Source organism: Lampetra fluviatilis, chromosome 37 (assembly GCF_964198595.1).
Source record: "Lampetra fluviatilis chromosome 37, kcLamFluv1.1, whole genome shotgun sequence".
In the NCBI taxonomy this organism is placed as follows: domain Eukaryota; kingdom Metazoa; phylum Chordata; class Hyperoartia; order Petromyzontiformes; family Petromyzontidae; genus Lampetra; species Lampetra fluviatilis.
Genome location: NC_136311.1, coordinates 7724475 through 7750126, shown reverse-complemented (window position 1 = coordinate 7750126; position 25652 = coordinate 7724475). Strand labels below are relative to the sequence as shown.

At 57.8% G+C, this 25652-nt stretch overlaps 1 protein-coding gene across 1 annotated transcript; it reads left to right on the top strand.

Moving 5' to 3' along the window:
- Positions 1–14609: 14609 nt before the first annotated feature.
- On the top strand, positions 14610–25076 carry LOC144945458 (acyl-CoA dehydrogenase family member 10-like). Its single transcript, XM_078873975.1, has 10 exons — positions 14610–14825; positions 15221–15487; positions 16230–16370; positions 16523–16660; positions 17390–17480; positions 18951–19109; positions 20387–20559; positions 21441–21584; positions 21948–22025; positions 22413–25076. Exons 1-10 carry the CDS (start codon positions 14694–14696, stop codon positions 22557–22559), a joined length of 1470 nt encoding a protein of 489 aa, XP_078730101.1. The 5' UTR covers positions 14610–14693; the 3' UTR covers positions 22560–25076.
- Positions 25077–25652: the final 576 nt, after the last annotated feature.

Sequence of the window (25652 nt, the reverse complement as noted above, 5' to 3'; positions counted from 1 at the left end):
CGGCGGTGTGTAACGGCGGTGAGTAACAGCGGTGTGCAACGGCGGTGAGTAACAGCGGTGAGTAACGGCGGTGAGTAACAGCGGTGAGTAACGGCGGTGAGTAACAGCGGTGTGTAACGGCGGTGAGTAACGGCGGTGAGTAACAGCGGTGTGTAACAGCGGTGTGTAACGGCGGTGAGTAACGGCGGTGAGTAACGGCGGTGAGTAACAGCGGTGTGCAACGGCGGTGTGTAACGGCGGTGTGCAACGGCGGTGTGTAACGGCGGTGAGTAACAGCGGTGTGCAACGGCGGTGAGTAACAGCGGTGAGTAACGGCGGTGAGTAACAGCGGTGAGTAACGGCGGTGAGTAACAGCGGTGTGCAACGGCGGTGAGTAACAGCGGTGAGTAACGGCGGTGAGTAACAGCGGTGAGTAACGGCGGTGAGTAACAGCGGTGTGTAACGGCGGTGAGTAACGGCGGTGAGTAACAGCGGTGTGTAACAGCGGTGTGTAACAGCGGTGAGTAACGGCGGTGAGTAACGGCGGTGAGTAACAGCGGTGTGCAACGGCGGTGTGTAACGGCGGTGTGCAACGGCGGTGTGTAACGGCGGTGAGTAACAGCGGTGTGCAACGGCGGTGAGTAACAGCGGTGAGTAACGGCGGTGAGTAACAGCGGTGAGTAACGGCGGTGAGTAACAGCGGTGTGCAACGGCGGTGAGTAACAGCGGTGAGTAACGGCGGTGTGCAACGGCGGTGTGCAACGGCGGTGAGTAACAGCGGTGTGCAACGGCGGTGAGTAACAGCGGTGTGCAACGGCGGTGTGTAACGGCGGTGTGTAACGGCGGTGTGCAACGGCGGTGTGCAACGGCGGTGTGCAACGGCGGTGTGTAACGGCGGTGTGTAACGGCGGTGTGTAACGGCGGTGTGCAACGGCGGTGTGCAACGGCGGTGTGTAACGGCGGTGTGTAACGGCGGTGTGCAACGGCGGTGTGCAACGGCGGTGTGTAACGGCGGTGTGTAACGGCGGTGTGCAACGGCGGTGTGTAACGGCGGTGTGTAACGGCGGTGTGTAACGGCGGTGTGCAACGGCGGTGTGTAACGGCGGTGTGTAACGGCGGTGTGCAACGGCGGTGTGTAACGGCGGTGTGTAACGGCGGTGTGCAACGGCGGTGTGTAACGGCGGTGTGTAACGGCGGTGTGTAACGGCGGTGTGCAACGGCGGTGTGTAACGGCGGTGTGTAACGGCGGTGTGCAACGGCGGTGTGTAACGGCGGTGTGCAACGGCGGTGTGTAACGGCGGTGTGCAACGGCGGTGTGTAACGGCGGTGTGTAACGGCGGTGTGCAACAGCGGTGTGTAACGGCGGTGTGCAACGGCGGTGTGTAACAGCGGTGTGTAACGGCGGTGTGTAACGGCGGTGTGCAACAGCGGTGTGCAACAGCGGCGTGTAACAGCGGTGTGCAACAGCGGTGTGTAACGGCGGTGTGTAACGGCGGTGTGCAACAGCGGTGTGTAACGGCGGTGTGCAACGGCGGTGTGTAACAGCGGTGTGCAACGGCGGTGTGTAACGGCAGTGTGTAACAGCAGTGTGTAACGGCGGTGTGTAACGGCGGTGTGCAACAGCGGTGTGTAACGGCGGTGTGCAACGGCGGTGTGCAACAGCGGTGTGTAACAGCGGTGTGTAACGGCAGTGTGTAACAGCAGTGTGTAACAGCGGTGTGTAACAGCGGTGAGTAACGGCGGTGTGTAACGGCGGTGTGTAACGGCGGTGTGTAACAGCGGTGTGCAACGGCGGTGTGTAACGGCGGTGTGTAACGGCGGTGTGTAACAGCGGTGTGTAACGGCGGTGTGCAACGGCGGTGTGTAACGGCGGTGTGTAACGGCGGTGTGTAACGGCGGTGTGTAACAGCGGTGTGCAACGGCGGTGTGTAACAGCGGTGTGCAACGGCGGTGTGTAACGGCGGTGTGTAACAGCGGTGTGCAACGGCGGTGTGTAACAGCGGTGTGCAACGGCGGTGTGTAACGGCGGTGTGTAACAGCGGTGTGCAACGGCGGTGTGTAACGGCGGTGTGTAACAGCGGTGAGTAACGGCGGTGTGTAACAGCGGTGTGCAACAGCGGTGTGTAACAGCGGTGTGTAACAGCGGTGTGTAACAGCGGTGTGCAACAGCGGTGTGCAACGGCGGTGTGTAACAGCGGTGTGTAACAGCGGTGTGCAACGGCGGTGTGTAACGGCGGTGTGTAACGGCGGTGTGTAACGGCGGTGTGCAACGGCGGTGTGTAACAGCGGTGAGTAACGGCGGTGTGTAACGGCGGTGTGCAACGGCGGTGTGTAACAGCGGTGAGTAACAGCGGTGTGCAACGGCGGTGTGTAACAGCGGTGTGTAACGGCGGTGTGTAACAGCGGTGAGTAACAGCGGTGTGCAACGGCGGTGTGTAACAGCGGTGTGTAACGGCGGTGAGTAACAGCGGTGAGTAACAGCGGTGAGTAACGGCGGTGTGTAACAGCGGTGAGTAACAGCGGTGTGCAACGGCGGTGTGTAACAGCGGTGTGTAACGGCGGTGAGTAACAGCGGTGAGTAACAGCGGTGAGTAACGGCGGTGAGTAACGGCGGTGAGTAACAGCGGTGAGTAACAGCGGTGAGTAACGGCGGTGAGTAACGGCGGTGTGTAACGGCGGTGAGTAACGGCGGTGAGTAACGGCGGTGAGTAACGGCGGTGAGTAACGGCGGTGAGTAACGGCGGTGAGTAACGGCGGTGAGTAACAGCGGTGAGTAACGGCGGTGAGTAACGGCGGTGTGTAACGGCGGTGTGTAACAGCGGTGAGTAACGGCGGTGAGTAACGGCGGTGAGTAACAGCGGTGAGTAACGGCGGTGAGTAACAGCGGTGAGTAACAGCGGTGAGTAACGGCGGTGTGCAACGGCGGTGAGTAACAGCGGTGTGCAACGGCGGTGAGTAACGGCGGTGTGCAACGGCGGTGAGTAACAGCGGTGTGCAACGGCGGTGAGTAACAGCGGTGTGCAACGGCGGTGAGTAACGGCGGTGAGTAACAGCGGTGTGCAACGGCGGTGAGTAACAGCGGTGAGTAACGGCGGTGAGTAACGGCGGTGAGTAACGGCGGTGAGTAACGGCGGTGAGTAACGGCGGTGAGTAACAGCGGTGAGTAACAGCGGTGAGTAACGGCGGTGAGTAACGGCGGTGAGTAACGGCGGTGAGTAACGGCGGTGTGCAACGGCGGTGAGTAACAGCGGTGTGCAACGGCGGTGAGTAACGGCGGTGAGTAACGGCGGTGTGCAACGGCGGTGTGTAACGGCGGTGTGCAACGGCGGTGTGCAACGGCGGTGTGTAACGGCGGTGAGTAACGGCGGTGTGTAACGGCGGTGTGTAACGGCGGTGTGCAACGGCGGTGTGTAACGGCGGTGTGTAACGGCGGTGTGTAACGGCGGTGTGCAACGGCGGTGTGCAACGGCGGTGTGTAACGGCGGTGTGTAACGGCGGTGTGCAACGGCGGTGTGCAACGGCGGTGTGTAACGGCGGTGTGTAACGGCGGTGTGCAACGGCGGTGTGTAACGGCGGTGTGTAACGGCGGTGTGTAACGGCGGTGTGCAACGGCGGTGTGTAACGGCGGTGTGTAACGGCGGTGTGCAACGGCGGTGTGTAACGGCGGTGTGTAACGGCGGTGTGCAACGGCGGTGTGTAACGGCGGTGTGTAACGGCGGTGTGTAACGGCGGTGTGTAACGGCGGTGTGCAACGGCGGTGTGTAACGGCGGTGTGTAACGGCGGTGTGTAACAGCGGTGTGCAACGGCGGTGTGTAACAGCGGTGTGTAACAGCGGTGTGCAACGGCGGTGTGTAACAGCGGTGTGTAACGGCGGTGTGTAACAGCGGTGTGTAACGGCGGTGTGTAACAGCGGTGTGTAACGGCGGTGTGTAACAGCGGTGAGTAACGGCGGTGAGTAACGGCGGTGAGTAACGGCGGTGAGTAACTGCAGTGTGTAACGGCGGTGAGTAACGGCGGTGAGTAACGGCGGTGTGTAACGGCGGTGAGTAACAGCGGTGAGTAACAGCGGTGAGTAACAGCGGTGAGTAACGGCGGTGAGTAACGGCGGTGTGTAACAGCGGTGTGTAACGGCGGTGTGTAACAGCGGTGTGTAACAGCGGTGTGTAACGGCGGTGTGTAACGGCGGTGAGTAACAGCGGTGAGTAACAGCGGTGTGTAACAGCGGTGAGTAACGGCGGTGAGTAACAGCGGTGAGTAACGGCGGTGAGTAACAGCGGTGTGTAACGGCGGTGAGTAACAGCGGTGTGCAACGGCGGTGAGTAACAGCGGTGTGTAACAGCGGTGAGTAACGGCGGTGAGTAACAGCGGTGAGTAACGGCGGTGAGTAACAGCGGTGTGTAACAGCGGTGAGTAACGGCGGTGAGTAACGGCGGTGTGTAACAGCGGTGAGTAACGGCGGTGAGTAACAGCGGTGAGTAACGGCGGTGAGTAACAGCGGTGTGTAACGGCGGTGAGTAACAGCGGTGTGCAACGGCGGTGAGTAACGGCGGTGAGTAACGGCGGTGAGTAACAGCGGTGAGTAACGGCGGTGTGCAACGGCGGTGAGTAACGGCGGTGAGTAACAGCGGTGTGCAACGGCGGTGAGTAACAGCGGTGAGTAACAGCGGTGTGTAACAGCGGTGAGTAACGGCGGTGAGTAACGGCGGTGTGTAACAGCGGTGAGTAACGGCGGTGAGTAACAGCGGTGAGTAACGGCGGTGAGTAACAGCGGTGTGTAACAGCGGTGAGTAACGGCGGTGAGTAACGGCGGTGTGTAACAGCGGTGAGTAACGGCGGTGAGTAACAGCGGTGTGCAACGGCGGTGAGTAACGGCGGTGAGTAACGGCGGTGAGTAACGGCGGTGAGTAACGGCGGTGTGCAACGGCGGTGAGTAACGGCGGTGAGTAACGGCGGTGTGTAACAGCGGTGAGTAACGGCGGTGAGTAACGGCGGTGTGTAACAGCGGTGAGTAACGGCGGTGAGTAACGGCGGTGTGTAACAGCGGTGAGTAACGGCGGTGAGTAACGGCGGTGAGTAACAGCGGTGAGTAACGGCGGTGTGCAACGGCGGTGAGTAACGGCGGTGAGTAACAGCGGTGTGTAACGGCGGTGTGCAACGGCGGTGTGTAACGGCGGTGAGTAACAGCGGTGTGCAACGGCGGTGAGTAACGGCGGTGTGTAACGGCGGTGAGTAACGGCGGTGAGTAACGGCGGTGAGTAACAGCGGTGAGTAACGGCGGTGTGTAACAGCGGTGTGTAACGGCGGTGAGTAACAGCGGTGTGCAACGGCGGTGAGTAACAGCGGTGTGTAACGGCGGTGAGTAACGGCGGTGAGTAACGGCGGTGAGTAACAGCGGTGTGTAACGGCGGTGAGTAACGGCGGTGAGTAACGGCGGTGAGTAACAGCGGTGAGTAACGGCGGTGTGCAACGGCGGTGTGTAACGGCGGTGAGTAACAGCGGTGTGCAACGGCGGTGAGTAACGGCGGTGTGTAACGGCGGTGTGTAACAGCGGTGTGTAACAGCGGTGTGTAACAGCGGTGAGTAACAGCGGTGTGTAACGGCGGTGAGTAACGGCGGTGTGTAACGGCGGTGAGTAACAGCGGTGTGTAACGGCGGTGAGTAACGGCGGTGAGTAACGGCGGTGAGTAACAGCGGTGAGTAACGGCGGTGTGCAACGGCGGTGTGTAACGGCGGTGAGTAACAGCGGTGTGCAACGGCGGTGAGTAACGGCGGTGTGTAACGGCGGTGTGTAACAGCGGTGTGTAACAGCGGTGTGTAACAGCGGTGTGTAACGGCGGTGTGTAACAGCGGTGAGTAACGGCGGTGTGTAACAGCGGTGTGCAACAGCGGTGTGTAACAGCGGTGTGTAACGGCGGTGTGTAACAGCGGTGTGCAACAGCGGTGTGTAACAGCGGTGTGTAACAGCGGTGTGTAACAGCGGTGTGTAACAGCGGTGTGTAACGGCGGTGAGTAACAGCGGTGTGCAACAGCGGTGTGTAACAGCGGTGTGTAACGGCGGTGTGTAACAGCGGTGTGCAACAGCGGTGTGTAACAGCGGTGTGTAACGGCGGTGTGTAACAGCGGTGTGCAACAGCGGTGTGTAACAGCGGTGTGTAACGGCGGTGTGTAACAGCGGTGTGTAACAGCGGTGAGTAACGGCGGTGTGTAACGGCGGTGAGTAACGGCGGTGTGTAACAGCGGTGTGTAACAGCGGTGTGTAACGGCGGTGTGTAACGGCGGTGAGTAACGGCGGTGTGTAACAGCGGTGTGTAACAGCGGTGTGTAACAGCGGTGTGTAACAGCGGTGTGTAACGGCGGTGTGTAACAGCGGTGTGTAACAGCGGTGTGTAACGGCGGTGTGTAACAGCGGTGTGTAACGGCGGTGTGTAACAGCGGTGTGTAACAGCGGTGTGTAACGGCGGTGTGTAACAGCGGTGTGTAACAGCGGTGTGTAACAGCGGTGTGTAACAGCGGTGTGTAACGGCGGTGTGTAACAGCGGTGTGTAACAGCGGTGTGTAACGGCGGTGTGTAACGGCGGTGTGTAACAGCGGTGTGTAACAGCGGTGTGTAACAGCGGTGTGTAACGGCGGTGTGTAACAGCGGTGTGTAACAGCGGTGTGTAACGGCGGTGTGTAACGGCGGTGAGTAACGGCGGTGTGTAACAGCGGTGTGTAACGGCGGTGTGTAACAGCGGTGAGTAACGGCGGTGTGTAACGGCGGTGTGTAACAGCGGTGTGTAACAGCGGTGTGTAACGGCGGTGTGTAACGGCGGTGTGTAACGGCGGTGTGTAACGGCGGTGTGTAACGGCGGTGTGTAACAGCGGTGAGTAACGGCGGTGTGTAACGGCGGTGTGTAACAGCGGTGTGTAACGGCGGTGAGTAACGGCGGTGTGTAACGGCGGTGTGTAACGGCGGTGAGTAACGGCGGTGAGTAACGGCGGTGTGTAACGGCGGTGTGTAACAGCGGTGTGTAACGGCGGTGAGTAACGGCGGTGTGTAACGGCGGTGTGTAACGGCGGTGAGTAACGGCGGTGAGTAACGGCGGTGAGTAACGGCGGTGTGTAACGGCGGTGTGTAACGGCGGTGTGTAACGGCGGTGAGTAACGGCGGTGAGTAACGGCGGTGTGTAACGGCGGTGAGTAACGGCGGTGTGTAACGGCGGTGAGTAACAGCGGTGTGTAACGGCGGTGAGTAACAGCGGTGTGTAACGGCGGTGAGTAACAGCGGTGTGTAACGGCGGTGTGTAACGGCGGTGAGTAACAGCGGTGTGTAACGGCGGTGAGTAACAGCGGTGTGTAACGGCGGTGTGTAACGACGGTGTGTAAGGGCGGTGTGTAACGGCGGTGAGTAACAGCAGTGTGTAACGGCGGTGAGTAACAGCGGTGTGTAACGGCGGTGTGTAACGGCGGTGAGTAACAGCAGTGTGTAACGGCGGTGAGTAACAGCGGTGAGTAACGGCGGTGTGTAACGGCGGTGAGTAACAGCAGTGTGTAACGGCGGTGAGTAACAGCGGTGTGTAACGGCGGTGTGTAACGGCGGTGAGTAACAGCAGTGTGTAACGGCGGTGAGTAACAGCGGTGAGTAACGGCGGTGAGTAACGGTGGTGAGTAACGGTGGTGAGTAACAGCGGTGTGTAACGGCGGTGAGTAACAGCAGTGTGTAACGGCGGTGAGTAACAGCAGTGTGTAACGGCGGTGAGTAACAGCGGTGTGTAACGGTGGTGAGTAACAGCGGTGAGTAACGGCGGTGAGTAACGGTGGTGAGTAACGGTGGTGAGTAACAGCGGTGAGTAACGGCGGTGAGTAACGGTGGTGAGTAACGGTGGTGAGTAACGGCGGTGAGTAACGGTGGTGAGTAACGGCGGTGAGTAACAGCAGTGTGTAACGGCGGTGAGTAACAGCGGTGTGTAACGGTGGTGAGTAACAGCGGTGAGTAACGGCGGTGAGTAACGGTGGTGAGTAACGGCGGTGAGTAACGGCGGTGTGTAACGGCGGTGAGTAACAGCAGTGTGTAACGGCGGTGAGTAACAGCAGTGTGTAACGGCGGTGAGTAACAGCGGTGTGTAACGGTGGTGAGTAACAGCGGTGAGTAACGGCGGTGAGTAACGGTGGTGAGTAACGGTGGTGAGTAACAGCGGTGAGTAACGGTGGTGAGTAACGGTGGTGAGTAACAGCGGTGAGTAACGGTGGTGAGTAACGGTGGTGAGTAACAGCGGTGTGTAACGGTGGTGAGTAACAGCGGTGTGTAACGGCGGTGAGTAACAGCGGTGAGTAACGGCGGTGTGTAACGGCGGTGAGTAACAGCGGTGTGTAACGGTGGTGAGTAACGGTGGTGAGTAACAGCGGTGTGTAACGGTGGTGAGTAACAGCGGTGAGTAACAGCGGTGTGTAACAGCGGTGTGTAACGGCGGTGAGTAACAGCGGTGAGTAACGGCGGTGTGTAACGGCGGTGAGTAACAGCGGTGTGTAACGGTGGTGAGTAACGGTGGTGAGTAACAGCGGTGTGTAACGGTGGTGAGTAACAGCGGTGAGTAACAGCGGTGTGTAACGGCGGTGTGTAACGGCGGTGAGTAACAGCGGTGTGTAACGGTGGTGAGTAACAGCGGTGAGTAACGGCGGTGAGTAACGGTGGTGAGTAACGGTGGTGAGTAACGGCGGTGAGTAACGGTGGTGAGTAACGGTGGTGAGTAACAGCGGTGTGTAACGGTGGTGTGTAACGGCGGTGAGTAACGGTGGTGAGTAACGGTGGTGAGTAACAGCGGTGTGTAACGGCGGTGAGTAACAGCGGTGTGTAACGGTGGTGAGTAACAGCGGTGAGTAACGGCGGTGAGTAACGGTGGTGAGTAACGGTGGTGAGTAACAGCGGTGAGTAACGGTGGTGAGTAACGGTGGTGAGTAACAGCGGTGAGTAACGGTGGTGAGTAACGGTGGTGAGTAACAGCGGTGAGTAACGGTGGTGAGTAACAGCGGTGTGTAACGGCGGTGTGTAACGGCGGTGTGTAACGGTGGTGAGTAACAGCGGTGAGTAACAGCGGTGTGTAACGGCGGTGAGTAACGGTGGTGAGTAACAGCGGTGTGTAACGGCGGTGTGTAACGGCGGTGAGTAACAGCGGTGTGTAACGGTGGTGAGTAACGGTGGTGAGTAACAGCGGTGTGTAACGGCGGTGAGTAACGGTGGTGAGTAACAGCGGTGTGTAACGGCGGTGTGTAACGGTGGTGAGTAACGGTGGTGAGTAACAGCGGTGAGTAACAGCGGTGTGTAACGGCGGTGTGTAACGGTGGTGAGTAACAGCGGTGAGTAACAGCGGTGTGTAACGGCGGTGAGTAACGGTGGTGTGTAACAGCGGTGTGTAACGGCGGTGTGTAACGGTGGTGAGTAACGGTGGTGAGTAACAGCGGTGTGTAACGGCGGTGTGTAACGGCGGTGAGTAACGGTGGTGAGTAACAGCGGTGAGTAACAGCGGTGTGTAACGGCGGTGAGTAACGGTGGTGAGTAACAGCGGTGAGTAACAGCGGTGTGTAACGGCGGTGTGTAACGGTGGTGAGTAACAGCGGTGAGTAACAGCGGTGTGTAACGGCGGTGAGTAACGGTGGTGTGTAACAGCGGTGAGTAACGGCGGTGTGTAACGGTGGTGAGTAACGGTGGTGTGTAACAGCGGTGAGTAACGGTGGTGTGTAACAGCGGTGAGTAACGGTGGTGAGTAACGGTGGTGAGTAACGGTGGTGAGTAACGGCGGTGTGTAACGGTGGTGAGTAACGGCGGTGTGTAACGGTGGTGAGTAACGGCGGTGTGTAACGGTGGTGAGTAACGGCGGTGTGTAACGGTGGTGAGTAACGGCGGTGTGTAACGGTGGTGAGTAACGGTGGTGTGTAACGGTGGTGAGTAACGGCGGTGTGTAACGGTGGTGAGTAACGGTGGTGAGTAACGGTGGTGAGTAACGGCGGTGTGTAACGGTGGTGAGTAACGGTGGTGAGTAACGGTGGTGAGTAACGGTGGTGAGTAACGGTGGTGAGTAACGGCGGTGTGTAACGGTGGTGAGTAACGGCGGTGTGTAACGGTGGTGAGTAACGGCGGTGTGTAACGGTGGTGAGTAACGGTGGTGAGTAACGGTGGTGAGTAACGGCGGTGTGTAACGGTGGTGAGTAACGGCGGTGTGTAACGGTGGTGAGTAACGGCGGTGTGTAACGGTGGTGAGTAACGGCGGTGTGTAACGGTGGTGAGTAACGGCGGTGTGTAACGGTGGTGAGTAACGGCGGTGTGTAACGGTGGTGAGTAACGGCGGTGTGTAACGGTGGTGAGTAACGGCGGTGTGTAACGGTGGTGAGTAACGGCGGTGTGTAACGGTGGTGAGTAACGGCGGTGTGTAACGGTGGTGAGTAACGGTGGTGAGTAACGGTGGTGAGTAACGGCGGTGTGTAACGGTGGTGAGTAACGGTGGTGTGTAACGGTGGTGAGTAACGGCGGTGTGTAACGGTGGTGAGTAACGGCGGTGTGTAACGGTGGTGAGTAACGGCGGTGTGTAACGGTGGTGAGTAACGGCGGTGTGTAACGGTGGTGAGTAACGGCGGTGTGTAACGGTGGTGAGTAACGGTGGTGTGTAACGGTGGTGAGTAACGGCGGTGTGTAACGGTGGTGAGTAACGGCGGTGTGTAACGGTGGTGAGTAACGGCGGTGTGTAACGGTGGTGAGTAACGGCGGTGTGTAACGGTGGTGAGTAACGGCGGTGTGTAACAGCGGTGAGTAACGGCGGTGTGTAACAGCGGTGTGTAACGGTGGTGAGTAACGGCGGTGTGTAACAGCGGTGAGTAACGGTGGTGAGTAACAGCGGTGTGTAACAGCGGTGAGTAACGGCGGTGAGTAACGGCGGTGTGTAACGGTGGTGTGTAACGGCGGTGTGTAACGGTGGTGTGTAACGGCGGTGTGTAACGGCGGTGTGTAACGGCGGTGTGTAACGGCGGTGTGTAACGGTGGTGTGTAACGGCGGTGTGTAACGGTGGTGTGTAACGGCGGTGTGTAACGGCGGTGTGTAACGGTGGTGTGTAACAGCGGTGAGTAACGGCGGTGAGTAACAGCGGTGAGTAACGGCGGTGTGTAACGGCGGTGTGTAACGGCGGTGTGTAACGGTGGTGTGTAACGGCGGTGTGTAACGGTGGTGTGTAACAGCGGTGAGTAACGGTGGTGTGTAACGGCGGTGTGTAACGGTGGTGTGTAACGGCGGTGTGTAACGGCGGTGTGTAACGGTGGTGTGTAACAGCGGTGAGTAACGGTGGTGTGTAACAGCGGTGAGTAACGGCGGTGTGTAACGGCGGTGTGTAACGGCGGTGTGTAACGGCGGTGAGTAACGGCGGTGAGTAACGGCGGTGTGTAACGGTGGTGTGTAACAGCGGTGTGTAACGGCGGTGTGTAACGGTGGTGTGTAACGGTGGTGTGTAACGGTGGTGTGTAACGGTGGTGTGTAACGGCGGTGTGTAACGGCGGTGTGTAACGGTGGTGTGTAACAGCGGTGAGTAACGGTGGTGTGTAACAGCGGTGAGTAACGGCGGTGTGTAACGGCGGTGTGTAACGGCGGTGTGTAACGGCGGTGTGTAACGGCGGTGTGTAACGGCGGTGTGTAACAGCGGTGTGTAACGGCGGTGTGTAACGGCGGTGTGTAACGGCGGTGTGTAACGGCGGTGAGTAACGGCGGTGTGTAACGGCGGTGAGTAACGGCGGTGTGTAACGGCGGTGTGTAACGGCGGTGTGTAACGGCGGTGTGTAACGGCGGTGTGTAACGGCGGTGTGTAACGGCGGTGAGTAACGGCGGTGTGTAACGGCGGTGAGTAACGGCGGTGTGTAACGGCGGTGAGTAACGGCGGTGTGTAACGGCGGTGTGTAACGGCGGTGTGTAACGGCGGTGTGTAACGGCGGTGTGTAACGGCGGTGAGTAACAGCGGTGTGTAACGGCGGTGTGTAACGGCGGTGTGTAACGGTGGTGTGTAACGGCGGTGTGTAACGGCGGTGTGTAACAGCGGTGTGTAACGGCGGTGTGTAACGGCGGTGTGTAACGGCGGTGTGTAACGGCGGTGTGTAACGGTGGTGTGTAACGGTGGTGTGTAACGGTGGTGTGTAACGGCGGTGTGTAACGGCGGTGTGTAACGGCGGTGTGTAACGGCGGTGTGTAACGGCGGTGTGTAACGGTGGTGTGTAACGGCGGTGTGTAACGGCGGTGTGTAACGGCGGTGTGTAACGGCGGTGTGTAACGGCGGTGTGTAACGGTGGTGTGTAACGGCGGTGTGTAACGGTGGTGTGTAACGGCGGTGTGTAACGGCGGTGTGTAACGGCGGTGTGTAACGGCGGTGTGTAACGGCGGTGTGTAACGGTGGTGTGTAACAGCGGTGAGTAACAGCGGTGAGTAACGGTGGTGTGTAACGGTGGTGTGTAACAGCGGTGAGTAACGGCGGTGTGTAACGGTGGTGTGTAACGGTGGTGTGTAACAGCGGTGTGTAACGGTGGTGAGTAACGGTGGTGTGTAACGGTGGTGTGTAACAGCGGTGAGTAACGGCGGTGTGTAACGGTGGTGTGTAACGGCGGTGTGTAACGGTGGTGTGTAACAGCGGTGAGTAACGGTGGTGAGTAACGGTGGTGTGTAACGGTGGTGTGTAACGGCGGTGTGTAACGGTGGTGAGTAACGGCGGTGTGTAACGGCGGTGTGTAACAGCGGTGAGTAACGGCGGTGTGTAACGGTGGTGTGTAACGGCAGTGTGTAACGGCGGTGTGTAACGGTGGTGAGTAACGGCGGTGTGTAACGGCGGTGTGTAACAGCGGTGTGTAACGGTGGTGAGTAACGGCGGTGTGTAACGGCGGTGTGTAACGGCGGTGTGTAACGGTGGTGAGTAACGGCGGTGTGTAACGGCGGTGTGTAACAGCGGTGTGTAACGGTGGTGAGTAACGGCGGTGTGTAACGGTGGTGAGTAACGGCGGTGTGTAACGGCGGTGTGTAACGGCGGTGTGTAACGGCGGTGTGTAACGGTGGTGAGTAACGGCGGTGTGTAACGGCGGTGTGTAACAGCGGTGTGTAACGGCGGTGTGTAACGGTGGTGAGTAACGGCGGTGTGTAACGGCGGTGTGTAACGGCGGTGTGTAACGGCGGTGTGTAACGGTGGTGAGTAACGGCGGTGTGTAACGGCGGTGTGTAACGGTGGTGAGTAACGGCGGTGTGTAACGGCGGTGTGTAACAGCGGTGTGTAACGGCGGTGTGTAACGGCGGTGTGTAACGGTGGTGAGTAACGGTGGTGAGTAACGGTGGTGAGTAACGGTGGTGAGTAACGGCGGTGTGTAACGGTGGTGAGTAACGGCGGTGTGTAACGGCGGTGTGTAACGGTGGTGAGTAACGGCGGTGTGTAACGGCGGTGTGTAACGGCGGTGTGTAACGGTGGTGAGTAACGGTGGTGAGTAACGGTGGTGAGTAACGGTGGTGAGTAACGGCGGTGTGTAACGGCGGTGTGTAACGGTGGTGAGTAACGGTGGTGAGTAACGGTGGTGAGTAACGGTGGTGAGTAACGGCGGTGTGTAACGGCGGTGTGTAACGGTGGTGAGTAACGGTGGTGAGTAACGGTGGTGAGTAACGGTGGTGAGTAACGGCGGTGTGTAACGGCGGTGTGTAACGGTGGTGAGTAACGGTGGTGAGTAACGGTGGTGAGTAACGGTGGTGAGTAACGGCGGTGTGTAACGGCGGTGTGTAACGGTGGTGAGTAACGGTGGTGAGTAACGGTGGTGAGTAACGGTGGTGAGTAACGGTGGTGTGTAACGGCGGTGTGTAACGGTGGTGAGTAACGGCGGTGTGTAACGGCGGTGTGTAACGGTGGTGAGTAACGGTGGTGAGTAACGGTGGTGAGTAACGGTGGTGAGTAACGGCGGTGTGTAACGGCGGTGTGTAACGGCGGTGTGTAACGGTGGTGAGTAACGGCGGTGTGTAACGGCGGTGTGTAACGGTGGTGTGTAACGGCGGTGTGTAACGGTGGTGTGTAACGGTGGTGAGTAACGGTGGTGAGTAACGGTGGTGAGTAACGGTGGTGAGTAACGGCGGTGTGTAACGGCGGTGTGTAACGGCGGTGTGTAACGGTGGTGAGTAACGGCGGTGTGTAACGGCGGTGTGTAACGGCGGTGTGTAACGGTGGTGAGTAACGGCGGTGTGTAACGGCGGTGTGTAACGGCGGTGTGTAACGGCGGTGAGTAACGGCGGTGTGTAACGGTGGTGAGTAACGGCGGTGTGTAACGGCGGTGTGTAACGGCGGTGTGTAACGGTGGTGTGTAACGGCAGTGTGTAACGGCGGTGTGTAACGGCGGTGTGTAACGGTGGTGAGTAACGGCGGTGTGTAACGGCGGTGTGTAACGGTGGTGTGTAACGGCAGTGTGTAACGGCGGTGTGTAACGGAGGTGAGTAACGGTGGTGAGTAACGGTGGTGAGTAACGGTGGTGAGTAACGGTGGTGAGTAACGGTGGTGAGTAACGGTGGTGAGTAACGGTGGTGAGTAACGGCGGTGTGTAACGGCGGTGAGTAACGGCGGTGTGTAACGGTGGTGAGTAACGGTGGTGAGTAACGGTGGTGAGTAACGGCGGCGATGTGACGACGACGGCGATGCAGGTCAGGCGAGCTCGGCGCGTGCCGAGGAGGCTGGCCAGTTGGCGGAGGCGATGGCTGACGTGGCTTGGGGTTTCGCCACGCGGGAAGGATTCCGCATCTTCAAGGGGCAGCCCAAGCCGCCCGGCGGTGGAGCGCCAGGGCAATCCGGCCGGCCCTACAGCACCAGCTGCCGCAGCACGGCTGTGAGTCGGCCTCCTTGTTGTGTTGCGTGTCGGTTCAGCGTAGCTGTGGATTAGACGATTCGCCTTTCCAGCAATCCGACGAATCGTCACCGTTTGTATGGAGTGACGATTCCATTCAATAAATCGATACATTTTTCTCCGTGTAATTTTTTCCATCTCGCTCCGTATCTGTCGTTTCGTCCTGGCATGTACCGTTGGCTCCACGCTCATCTTTTCTCCCTCCGTTTGTTCCGTTCCCCAAAGTCTAACGGTATCATACGTCGTTAAGTTACAAAGATTGCAAATAACTGATTCTCTCAAACACGGGTCCCCAATTAGATCTCGATCACTCCTGCGTCGTTGATCGCCCCCCAAAAGGGTCCACCTCGCGCGTGATTGGGCGCGCTCTCCTGCAGGCACCCGGCTGCCCGCGGCACGACCGCCGCTTCTTCGCTGCTAGCGCGGGCGAGCCGGCCGCGGCGAGCGGTCGTGGTGACGGCGGCAGAGGTGGCGGTGGCGGAATGCCGGTGCGGGAGGCGGAGCTGGCCCCGGCGGCCCGCGCGACGGTGCAGGCCGTGCGAGCGTTTGTGGGCGAGCGCGTGATCCCCGCGGAGGCCGAGCTGCGGCGGCACGGGGAGTCGGAGCGGCGCTGGGAGCCGCACCCGCTGCTGGAGCAGCTCAAGGTTGGAACCCGACTCGTCCCGCCGCACCGGCACCAACGCCTCGGCCGATACCGCCGCATCACCGTCGTCGACACCGCCGCCGATGCCACTATCATCATCACCGCCACGACTGATACCGTCACCACCAATAAGACCGCTACGATGCCGCCACCACTGTCACACCGTGGCCATCACCACCGCCACGACTGATACCACGACCACTGCCGATATCACAACTGTCCCTTCCACCGCCACTGCCACTGCCACTATCTTCACCACCGTAACCATCACAACCACTCATTTACGCCACCGCTACCACCCCTACCATCGACACCACCACCACTCCCGCTACCACCACAAATGATAACACCACCACTGCCCAGCTCTGCGACCGCCACTACCGATAACCGCTGCCACCGCTACCACTGCTACCACTACCGCCACTGCTTCCACCGTTACCACTGCTGCTACCACTGCCTTCGCTGAAACCACGTCCACCACCGTCTCCACGACAACAACGCCGGCAATGTCGCTAGCGCCACCGCCGCTAACCGCTAAGACCATCACCACTGCCACTGACACGACTGCCACTGCCATGATGAAATACCGCCGCGTTGGTCACGGCAGTTGTTTGACCATGCTTCCCCCACGCCGCGCACGGGCGACGTCTCGGTGTCTGCCAGCCGTGCCGATTTTGCACAGTTTGGAATCAAATGAGAGACTGAACTCGGCCCGCGACTGCCGCCCCCCCCGCGCGGCTCAGACGGAGGCGCGTGGGGCCGGGCTCTGGAACCTGTTCCTGGCGCGGGAGGCCGACCCCGACGCCCGGTACGGAGCCGGCCTCACCAACGTGGAGTACGCCTTCGCCTGCGAGGAGATGGGTCGCTCGCTGCACGCTTCCGAGGTGCGTTGGCCCACAAATCGTTTGCCATCCCACTCCTCTGTCTCTCTTCGAGCGAGCTAGCTAGCTAGCACTGCACGGCGGTGGCGCAGAGTTACACGTCCGAGATCGTCGACGCGACAACGCTGCGTTTCTTGCTGCCATTCTCCACGCAGGCGTTCAACTGTTCCGCCCCGGACACGGGGAACATGGAGGTGCTCGTGCGCTACGGCACGGACCAGCAGCGCCGACGCTGGCTGGCGCCACTGCTCGACGGCAAAATCCGATCCTGCTTCGCCATGACGGAGCCTCAGGCACGCGGCGCATCTACCCCCCCCCCCCCCCATACCTCCGTCGTCATCGTCATCGTTGTGGTGTATTTCTTGCTATCGCGCCACGCGCAAGTGTTGTGCAGTAGAACCACGCGGAGACGAGGGATACTATGAGGGCTGCTGCCGCTTATTAAGCCACTCTCACACTCGGCATCCTGCACTCACACCAGTGTAGGTGCACCCTGTCCCGCTCGGTCCTTCACACGGACACTGAATCCTGTTTGGACCCTACCCTCGGCTATCCCTTGGCTCTCTCACTCGCCAGCCCGGAGCGGGGGATCAGCCAACACCGTCTCGCGACGATGAGGAGAGAGACCCTCACTCCGGCCAGTCCTTACCCCGGCTCCCCACGACGACCCCGCCTTCATCACGGGGTCCCCCTTAAGAACCCACTTGGGCGGCTCCTCCCCCCAGCTCGGCCCCGCCCACGTTCCCGAAGGTGTTCTCCGAAGCCCCTTACGTAACCCGTGACGTTACGTCATCCTTGACTGTCAACCCGCACGCACCTCCTTCTGTTCGCCCCCTCGTCGGTTACTCGCAATACTCCTCTACGCAAGTGTCAGACAGCTCCCAAAGCGCCAACGGAGAGACGAGACACAGTTGGACAGAGCACCGCGCACACGGGTGGCGGCAGCAGCAGTAGCAGCGCACGTGAACCCTGACCCTAACCCCCCCCCCACCCACCCCCGCAATCACTCCCCCTTTTTGTAGGTGGCCTCCTCTGATGCCACCAACATCGAGGCGTCCATCGTGGAGGCCGGCGACAGCTACGTTCTGAATGGCCACAAGTGGTGGACGTCTGGTGAGCGAGCGGGCGCGCATACGTACGCGTGTGTACGTGTGTGTGAGTTCTGGGGAGGCGTGCGAGGTTGGCTTCCAACTGAGCTCGTGCGTATTTACAAATAAACTCCTTAAAAACAGCGGATTTATTTTAAAGTGCACTAATATGTAAATAGCTCGATTGGACAACGGGAAGTGGACGACATCTTGATCGCAAGAGACGCGTGGCGCCTGCTTCTTGGGCGAGGCGATCACAGAGTTTAGGGACCGCGGCGTTTTTGACCTGCCCAAATAAATATGAAATTAATAAGCCGTCCGTGCAAAATGTGAATTGCTTTAAAAGAGCCAATTAATTGATTGATGCCGATTTTGATGCAGGCATGAATTGTCACCGGATCTGAGAACGTGTACAAAATTTGTATTTGATTGGACAACAGGAAGTGGACTAACTTTTGATTACAAGATCTGACCACGACAAACACAAGTGAAGTTAAATAAAACCGTTGGGAAAAAAAAGTCTCTGTTTGGCTGCCGTGCGATGCACATTGATTACTCCGGGTGGCAGTGTGGGCAGGAAAGCGCAGCCCTCTGCTGTGCCGACCAGTTCTGCAGTATCAGCTTCTGCGGGCCGTTTTTTAACCTGAAGCATTTTTGCACTGTTCCTCCGCTCGAAATCTGAACGGATTCTTCGTTTAAGGACGCAACGCCGATAGCACAAGCGGGAAAAACATTGGAGGGAAAATTTACTCAATTTTTTTTTGCAAGTTCAGATTTTGTTGCATGCGTGCCGTGCGCATCGCGCGGTGGCGAGATGTTAACTACCTCGCCTGGTATACAGGATCCCGACGCTGACGCCTGTATATTTGGGGGTTTGCATGTTCTACCCGTGGTCGCGTGGATTTTTGTTTAGGTCCTCCGGTTTTTCCCTCCACATTTAGAATCAACATCACCGCGCGTTTAGAGTATTTGGCTGCTGTAAATTTCCACACGGTAAGCCACTTCGTTGAGCTATCATTTGTGTTCTTGGTTCTTTCGGTAAAGTCACGTAGAAGGGAGATAATAAAAGATAATAAAATAATGCTAAATTCCTCTTGATATGCAAATTCCTTTGTCAACGCGCTCTCCTCCTCTAACCCAGCTTATATATACGCTGCCAAGCTTGGCGGTGTTCATTCAGACGCTGTCTTTCCGACAGCCCTGTTCTTCACCTGAGGACGGCTGCTTGCGTTGTGGCCGAAACGTCGTGAGAATTGTATATTATTATGTTTTATTTTATTTATTTTATTATCTCCCTTCTATGTGACTTTACCGAAAGAACCAATAAGATGAATCCCTGCAGTCACGAAAGCTTTAAATCGAAATTCATCATTTGCGATCGCCGTGTTGTGTCTGAAAAAGAGCTACGTAGCTCAGTGGGCCTTACCTGGTTTCAAAACAAAACAAAGTTTAAATCATTTTAAACGTGCCATGCGTGTCCGTGTGCTTCCCCTAGGTGCTCTGGATCCTCGCTGCGAGCTCTGCATCTTCATGGGGAAGACGGACCCGGCGGCGCCGCGGCACCAGCAGCAGAGCATGGTGCTGGTGCCCATGGACACGCCTGGCCTGCGGGTGCTGCGTCCACTCTCCGTCTACGGCTTCCAGGACCCGCCCGGTAAGCGCAGACGCGCACTCGCCTGCCCACGTGTGCATCACGCAGACGGAGATCCCACGTGTCGCCTTGGAGCGGGCTGTTTTAGGGCGAGTTCTATTCGCGAGTAGCGCCGAAAAGGCCGGCGTGGCACTCAAGAAGGTGGGAGGCCAGCATCACGCTCGAGTGACAATTTTAACACGCACCCCAAGGGAGGCCCAGGACTGGTTCAGATAATGGTCATTGGTGTTGGCCGTGAGCGGGAATCGAACTGGGGTCCCTGGGGTCGTGGCGCAGTGCACTAACCGCTACGCGACCGTAAACGTGCACACGACGGTGGCTACGCACGTGGCCTGTAATTCAGCGCTGTGGGGGCAACGAGGGTTGCTGGATCACCGCGCACCAGTATTACAGAACTCGCATCCCGTGAGTGTTGAGGTGCCATACCCTGGCTCGCCAGGAGAAGGCGGTAGAGCAACGTGGACTAATCGCGACGCTCACAACAACGAGCAGAACGCCGGGCCGATAAAACCAAGCAAGTTGACACTGTGGGGAGCAACAGCTTGGTGCATCTGCCAGTCATCCTCGGTCAGTCAACCCATGGCACCAGGGTCTGTCCCGTAAGCTCCTGCCAGCGGCGAGCCATCGACACTTCACGTGACGGCCTCAAAGTGCACCTAGCCTGGCGCAAGCGTCGTGGTGATGTCCCCGCCGCTTAGTAGCCAACGGCGGCTGTTGTTGTTGCCGACGCTCACAACAACGAACGGAGCGCCGGGTGGCTAAAGCACAGCAAGTTGGCACAGTAGGGGGCACAGGTGGTGCATCAACCAGTCATCTCAGTCATCTTAGTCAGTCGACCCGTGGCACCTGGGTCTGCCCCGTGACCTCCTGCCAGGGGGCGTTCGACACTTCCCGTGGCCTCAAGGTGCACATAGCCTGGCACACGCGTCGTGGTGACATCACCGCCACTTAGTGGCGAATGGCGGTTGTTGTTGTTGTGTGTGTGTCGTATGTATGTGTGTGTGTATGTGTGTTTGTATGTGTGTGTATGTGTGTATGTATGTATGTGTATGTGTGTATGTGTGTGTATGTATGTGTGTTTGTGTGTGTGTGTATGTGTGTATGTGTGTATATGTATGTGTGTATGCGTATGTGTGTATGTATGTGTGTGTATGTATGTATGTTTGTGTGTGTATGTGTGTGTATATGTATATGTATGTGTGTGTATGTGTGTGTATGTGTGTGTATCTATGTGTATGTGTGTATGTGTGTGTGTTGAGCTTCTTTCATCGTGCGCGCAGGGGGTCACGGCGAGCTGGAGTTTGTGGAGGTGCGCGTGCCGCGCGACAACGTGCTGCTGGGGCCCGGCAGGGGCTTCGAGATAGCGCAGGGCCGCCTGGGCCCCGGGCGCGTCCACCACTGCATGCGGCTCATCGGCTCCGCTGAGCGGGCCCTGCAGCTCATGACCGACAGGGTACGGCCCCCCGCTCCCCCTCCTACCCCCTCGCCTACCCCCCAACCCCCCCCACCACCACCCCGCCACCCCCCACCCAAAATCCGTAGGCCAAAAATCCACCAACCCCTTTCCTCGCAAATTCCAGGAGTTGTCCCCCACGATGCAACAATTGATTGACGGCGTCGCATGTCACGCGATGTCGATCCTGCATGCCGACTTGACCGGCAAATTGTGTTTGACGCACATGTCACGTTTGCGTAAGTAATCGCACCATGTGCGGTTTAGAAATGTACTTGTCGGAGGCAACTTTCGTGAACGGGAAACTAATTTGAATCTTGTATGAATTGACATTGCGCAGTGTTTCCGATTCCTCCTGTGCAACGCGGTGATTTTTTCTCTGATTTATTTATATTTTGTGCTTCAATAGTTTTACATTACATTTTTTTAAATTGCTTCCACCATTTTTGGAGAGCCTGGTCACTCTTGCAGACGAGACTCCTCCCAGCCTTTCGCGTTCGCGTTGTGAAACAGAAGTGAACTTGTTCTTTGGGTCTTTCGGTAAGGTCACGTAGATAGGTTCAAAGAATATAACAAAAAACTACGACGTTTCGATCGCAACACAAACAATCGAAACGTCGTAGTTTTTTGTAATTTTCTTTGAACCTATCTACGTGACTTTACCGAAACGCCAGCCCTGAGAAACAAGCGGGCGGGGGGGGGGGTGGTGGGTCTCCCTTCAACGGTCGGGCTTTGCGAGCTCGTCGCGTGGTTGTTACCCTGGCCGTGCGTGCGCCGCGTGGTGGTGGTGGTGGTGTGTGGTGGTGGTGGTGGTTGTGGTGGTGGTGGTAGTGGTTTTGGTGGTAGTGGTGGTGGTTGTGGTGGTGGTGGTTGTGGTGCAGGTGAAGTCGCGCGTCGCGTTTGGGAAGCCGCTGGCCGAGCAGGGAACCGTCATGGCCGACATGGCCACGTCGCGCGTGGAGCTGGAGCAGGCGCGGCTGCTCGTGCTGAAGACGGCGCACCTCATGGACTCGCTCGGCAACAAGGTGACGATGCAGCAGCAGCGTCCCTCGCTCTGCCGTCGTGCATCTCATCACGTCACCTAACATCCCTCCACTCGCTCACATACGTTACATCGCTTCCAGCCCCCCCTCACATGTCTCTCAGGCCTTGCATCCTTCACGTCGCTGCCAATCCTCGCATCCCTCTCCTCTGGCACATCCGTCTGCCATGCACCTCGAACGTCTGTCCAATCCCTCGCATTCCTCTCACCCCTCAACCCGAGTTCCTGAACAATAAACAGGGCCTCTTACGATTCCGAAACCCCTTCCTTGCAACGTTCCCCTCTCACCCCTGCCCCTTGCCTCCTTGACCACTGGTGGTGTCTCCACGCTCGTCTGTGGGGGCAGGCGGCAGCACCGGAGATCGCGATGATCAAGGTGGTGGTGCCCAGCATGGCCCAGCAAGTCATCGACCGTGCCATCCAGGTGAGAGCGCGCGCACACACGCGGGTCTGCGTGTCTGCGTGTTTGTGCGGGGGGGAGGGGCGGCGTAGCGGTGAGCGTGCCGTACTACGAACCCGGTTGACCCGGCTTCGAATCCCGGTCACAGCCGACACTAGTGACGATTATCTGAACTGATTCTGGGCCTCCACTAGGTCGACTCAGCCTCAAATGGGTACCTGACGCGGTGTGTATAAACATCGCCACTTGGGGAGACAAAGGCGGCCGGGGGTGGCGCTGGCCACCCGCCCCCATCGTGCACCGTGCCGCCGGCCTTCATAGGCGCTACTCGCTAACAGCACTTGCCCCGACAATCTGCTACAGGCTATACGGTTTGGGGGGGGGGTCTTTGTCTTTGTGCCGGCTGTGTAGGCGTTTGGCGCTGCCGGCCTGGGCCCCGACCTGCCGCTGGCCGAGTTCCACATGTGGGCACGGGCGCTGCGCATCGCCGACGGGCCCGACGAGGTTCACCGCGCCACCGTCGCCAAGATGGAGCTCCGGGCGCCCCGCCTGGCCTAACCTCTCCCTCTCTCTCTCTCATCCTGCACGTCCGTCTTCTTCCTCCGGGCCTCCGGCGCTCAACTCCGTGCACGAAAGCCCTTCCCCTCGTTTCGTGCGCAGTCAAAAACCCCCGAGTGTCCACGGGACGCGGCGCGTGTCCGTGAAAACCCGTGCGTCCGTGACACACCCGTGTCCGCGCAGCGCAACTTTGACTTGCCTGTCCCGGCAGCGTATTTCACGGTGGTATATATTTCCCTTTTTTCCCCCCCAACTCAACCGGGAATCTGGGTCGCAGGCAGAATTTTCTGCGCTGAACGTGCGGCTCCGACTGCTTGGCCTGACATTTCCCCACCTCATTGAAGGGATCCCTCCCGCGTCAGCAGCCGTGCCAAGCGCTGGTGTCCTGCGTGGCGGGGACATTCAATTTGAACGTTTAACGCGACGTTTGACGACTTGACGAGTAACGTTTGCTTTTCGCGAGCACCCCAACCTTGATCTCTTCTGACTCGCAAGTGCTTTATATATATGGGTAAGTTTTATTGCTCGGAACTCTTTTATTTGTGGGAGAGGGCTGCCCCAAACTCGTGTGACGAACCCGAATCAACTCGGCCAAGTCCTGGATGCGCCAGCTCGAGTTGGCCTTCACCTCGAGAAAAGCGTTTACCTGCTCAACCTCTTGACCTCTGGGGTTGGGGTGGGTGATAACGGCCCTCAGTAGCCAGTGGTGGAAGTTCCGCCACCTTCCCCATTTGAGAGCCGTTCTCTTTACAGACAACCACCGTGGATTTCCCGCAATGTGATTTGTTTGAAGCGGCGTTCGGATCTGCTGATCTGAGCTAAGTATATGGTTGTTTTTGTGTGCGCACGCTGCATTCGGCTCGCCCGAGTGTGTGCGCGCGGCGCGTCTTTGCTGCCAGTCAACCCATGGCCACCTGGGTCTGTCCCCGTGACCTCCTGCCGATGGCGATTGTTGTGGTTGGGGAGCGATCGCGCAGTTCGTTAGCGCATTGCCCGACAAACCGGGCGACACGGCTTCTCGATTCTCCCTCAACGTAGCCAACATTGGTATTTGAACCGGTCCCACGCCTCCCCTAGGTCGATTCAGCCTTCAGTGAATACCTGGTGCAGTGTAAAAACATCAACATTGGGGAGACAAAGGGGGCCGGACATGGCGCTGGCCACCCTCTCCCCTCACGTGTCGTGCCGGCCTTAATACGTGTGCACTTACAGCACTTGCCCCTACAGGCTATGGTTGTGTGGATGTGTGTGAGCGGTTGTGTAGCGGTGAGTGCTATGAACCCGGCAACCCGAGTTCGATTTCCGCTCACGGCTAACGCCAGTGAAGATTATCTGAACCGGTCCTGGGCCTCCGCCCTGGGTCGACTCAGCCTCGAATGAGTACCTGGTGCGGTGTGTAAACATCGCCACTGGGGAGACAAAGGCGGCCTGACGTGGTGCTGGCCCACCCACCCCTTTCGTGTGCCGTGCCGGCCTTCATAGGTGCTCGCTAACAGCACTTGCCCCAAGTCTATGAAGGCTACACGGGGGATCTTTGTGTGTGCGTGTAGGATTCTGTGTGTATGCTGCGTAGCTTTCCCACGCATTCTCGGGTTGCACCTCTGCGCAGTGTCCGACGTTTCGCACCACGTGCCGGTGGGAGCGTCTTTTTGCTGTAACTTTTCAATGGGGGGGGGGGGGGGGAGAGGGTGGTTAGGACCTCCTGCAACCGATCAAAATTTGCAAGTCGTTAGGCCCTCGGATCGGCGTAAAGGAGCAATCGAACCGGGTCGGGAGACCTCGCAGAGAAATGTTTTCTCGCCGGTACCTTGGGAACTCTTTTTGTCGCGGGATAAATTGATGGAATATTGCATGAAATAAAAGGCATTCAGGGGAAATGATTTTTTGTGACCCAATTATAGCTCGGGCTGATGGGGATGTGTTTAGGATAAGTAGTTGCAATGTATATGCAATGGTTTTGAACGGAAAGCATTATACGTGTGTGCGTATGTGTGCGTGGGGAGTGGTAGTGTCGTGATTAAGGCACTGTGCTATGAATCTGGCTACCCAAGTCCGATTGCCGCTCACGACCAACACCAGTGACGATTATATGATCTGGTCCTGGGCCTCCCCTAGGTTTACTCAGCCTCAAATGAGTACCTGGTGTGGTGTGCAAACAACCCCATTAGTTAAACAAAGGCAGTCGGGCGTGGTGCTGGCCACCACCACCCCCTCGTGTACCGTTCCGGCCTTCATAGGTGCTCGCTAATAGCACTTGTCCCAGCAATCCCGTTAAGGCTATACGGGGGATCTTTGTCTTTTTTGAGTGTGTGCGTGCGTGCGTGTGCTCTTACCTGGATTGCCGTCCATTGTAATGAGCTGTAAATAACACAAACGGTAGAGAGCTGGTAGTTATTTTTTTTGTGTGCGCGCGTATTGTGCGTGAAATTAGGAGGTCATTGTGATGCAATTCATTGTGATTCGTGATTGCAATTCGGTTATATTGTGAAGGTCTCGATGCAAAGAGGTGGTGATGAATATAGTTTGAGTCTAAACCGCCTGTGCTTTGTGTTTTGTGTGTTTGGTGGGGGGTGGGGGGTGGGGGGGGCTCTCTGTGAGTTGTGATGACCGGCAATTCCAGATGGACACGTGGTGGCCGGAGGTTGGGAAGTTGAGCCGTCAATCGGAGCGAGCGGTGACGATTCCGGCGATCCCTGATACTCGCGCCATCGGGACATTCGAAGAAGTGGAGAGTGGGAACGGTGGCTGTTAACCGTGTCGGTGACACCGAGCCCGCAACGTTGACACCTTGAGTTCCATTCTGGGTCTCGGCGGCCCGACCAAAAAAAGTGATTAAAGCGCGGTTCTCCGGTGCAGTGAGTTTGACGGTTTCGGCCCAGTTACCAGTGACTGCACTGGCAATGTTAATAATGATGCAACATGCCGCACAGCGTTGGCTCGCTCGTTTAACGTGGCAGACGCGTTTCCGAAAAGTGCCGCATTAAGTAAAAAAAACGCGTGAAGCAAAAAAAATTACCCCATAAAACACATTCCTCCTGCGGAGGGAGCTGGTAGGAACGTTGGGTTGCTCGGTCAATGGCCTGCAGGGTCAAC

What these genes read in the sequence shown, in the direction of transcription:
- LOC144945458 (XM_078873975.1), top strand. Translation starts at nt 14,694, where the DNA reads ATGGCTGACGTGGCTTGGGGTTTCGCCACGCGGGAAGGATTCCGCATC. An exon ending in GCTCGCTGCACGCTTCCGAG is followed by an intron (nt 16,371 to 16,522) that starts GTGCGTTGGCCC and finishes TTCTCCACGCAG; the next exon opens with GCGTTCAACTGTTCCGCCCC. An exon ending in CGGCTTCCAGGACCCGCCCG is followed by an intron (nt 19,110 to 20,386) that starts GTAAGCGCAGAC and finishes TCGTGCGCGCAG; the next exon opens with GGGGTCACGGCGAGCTGGAG.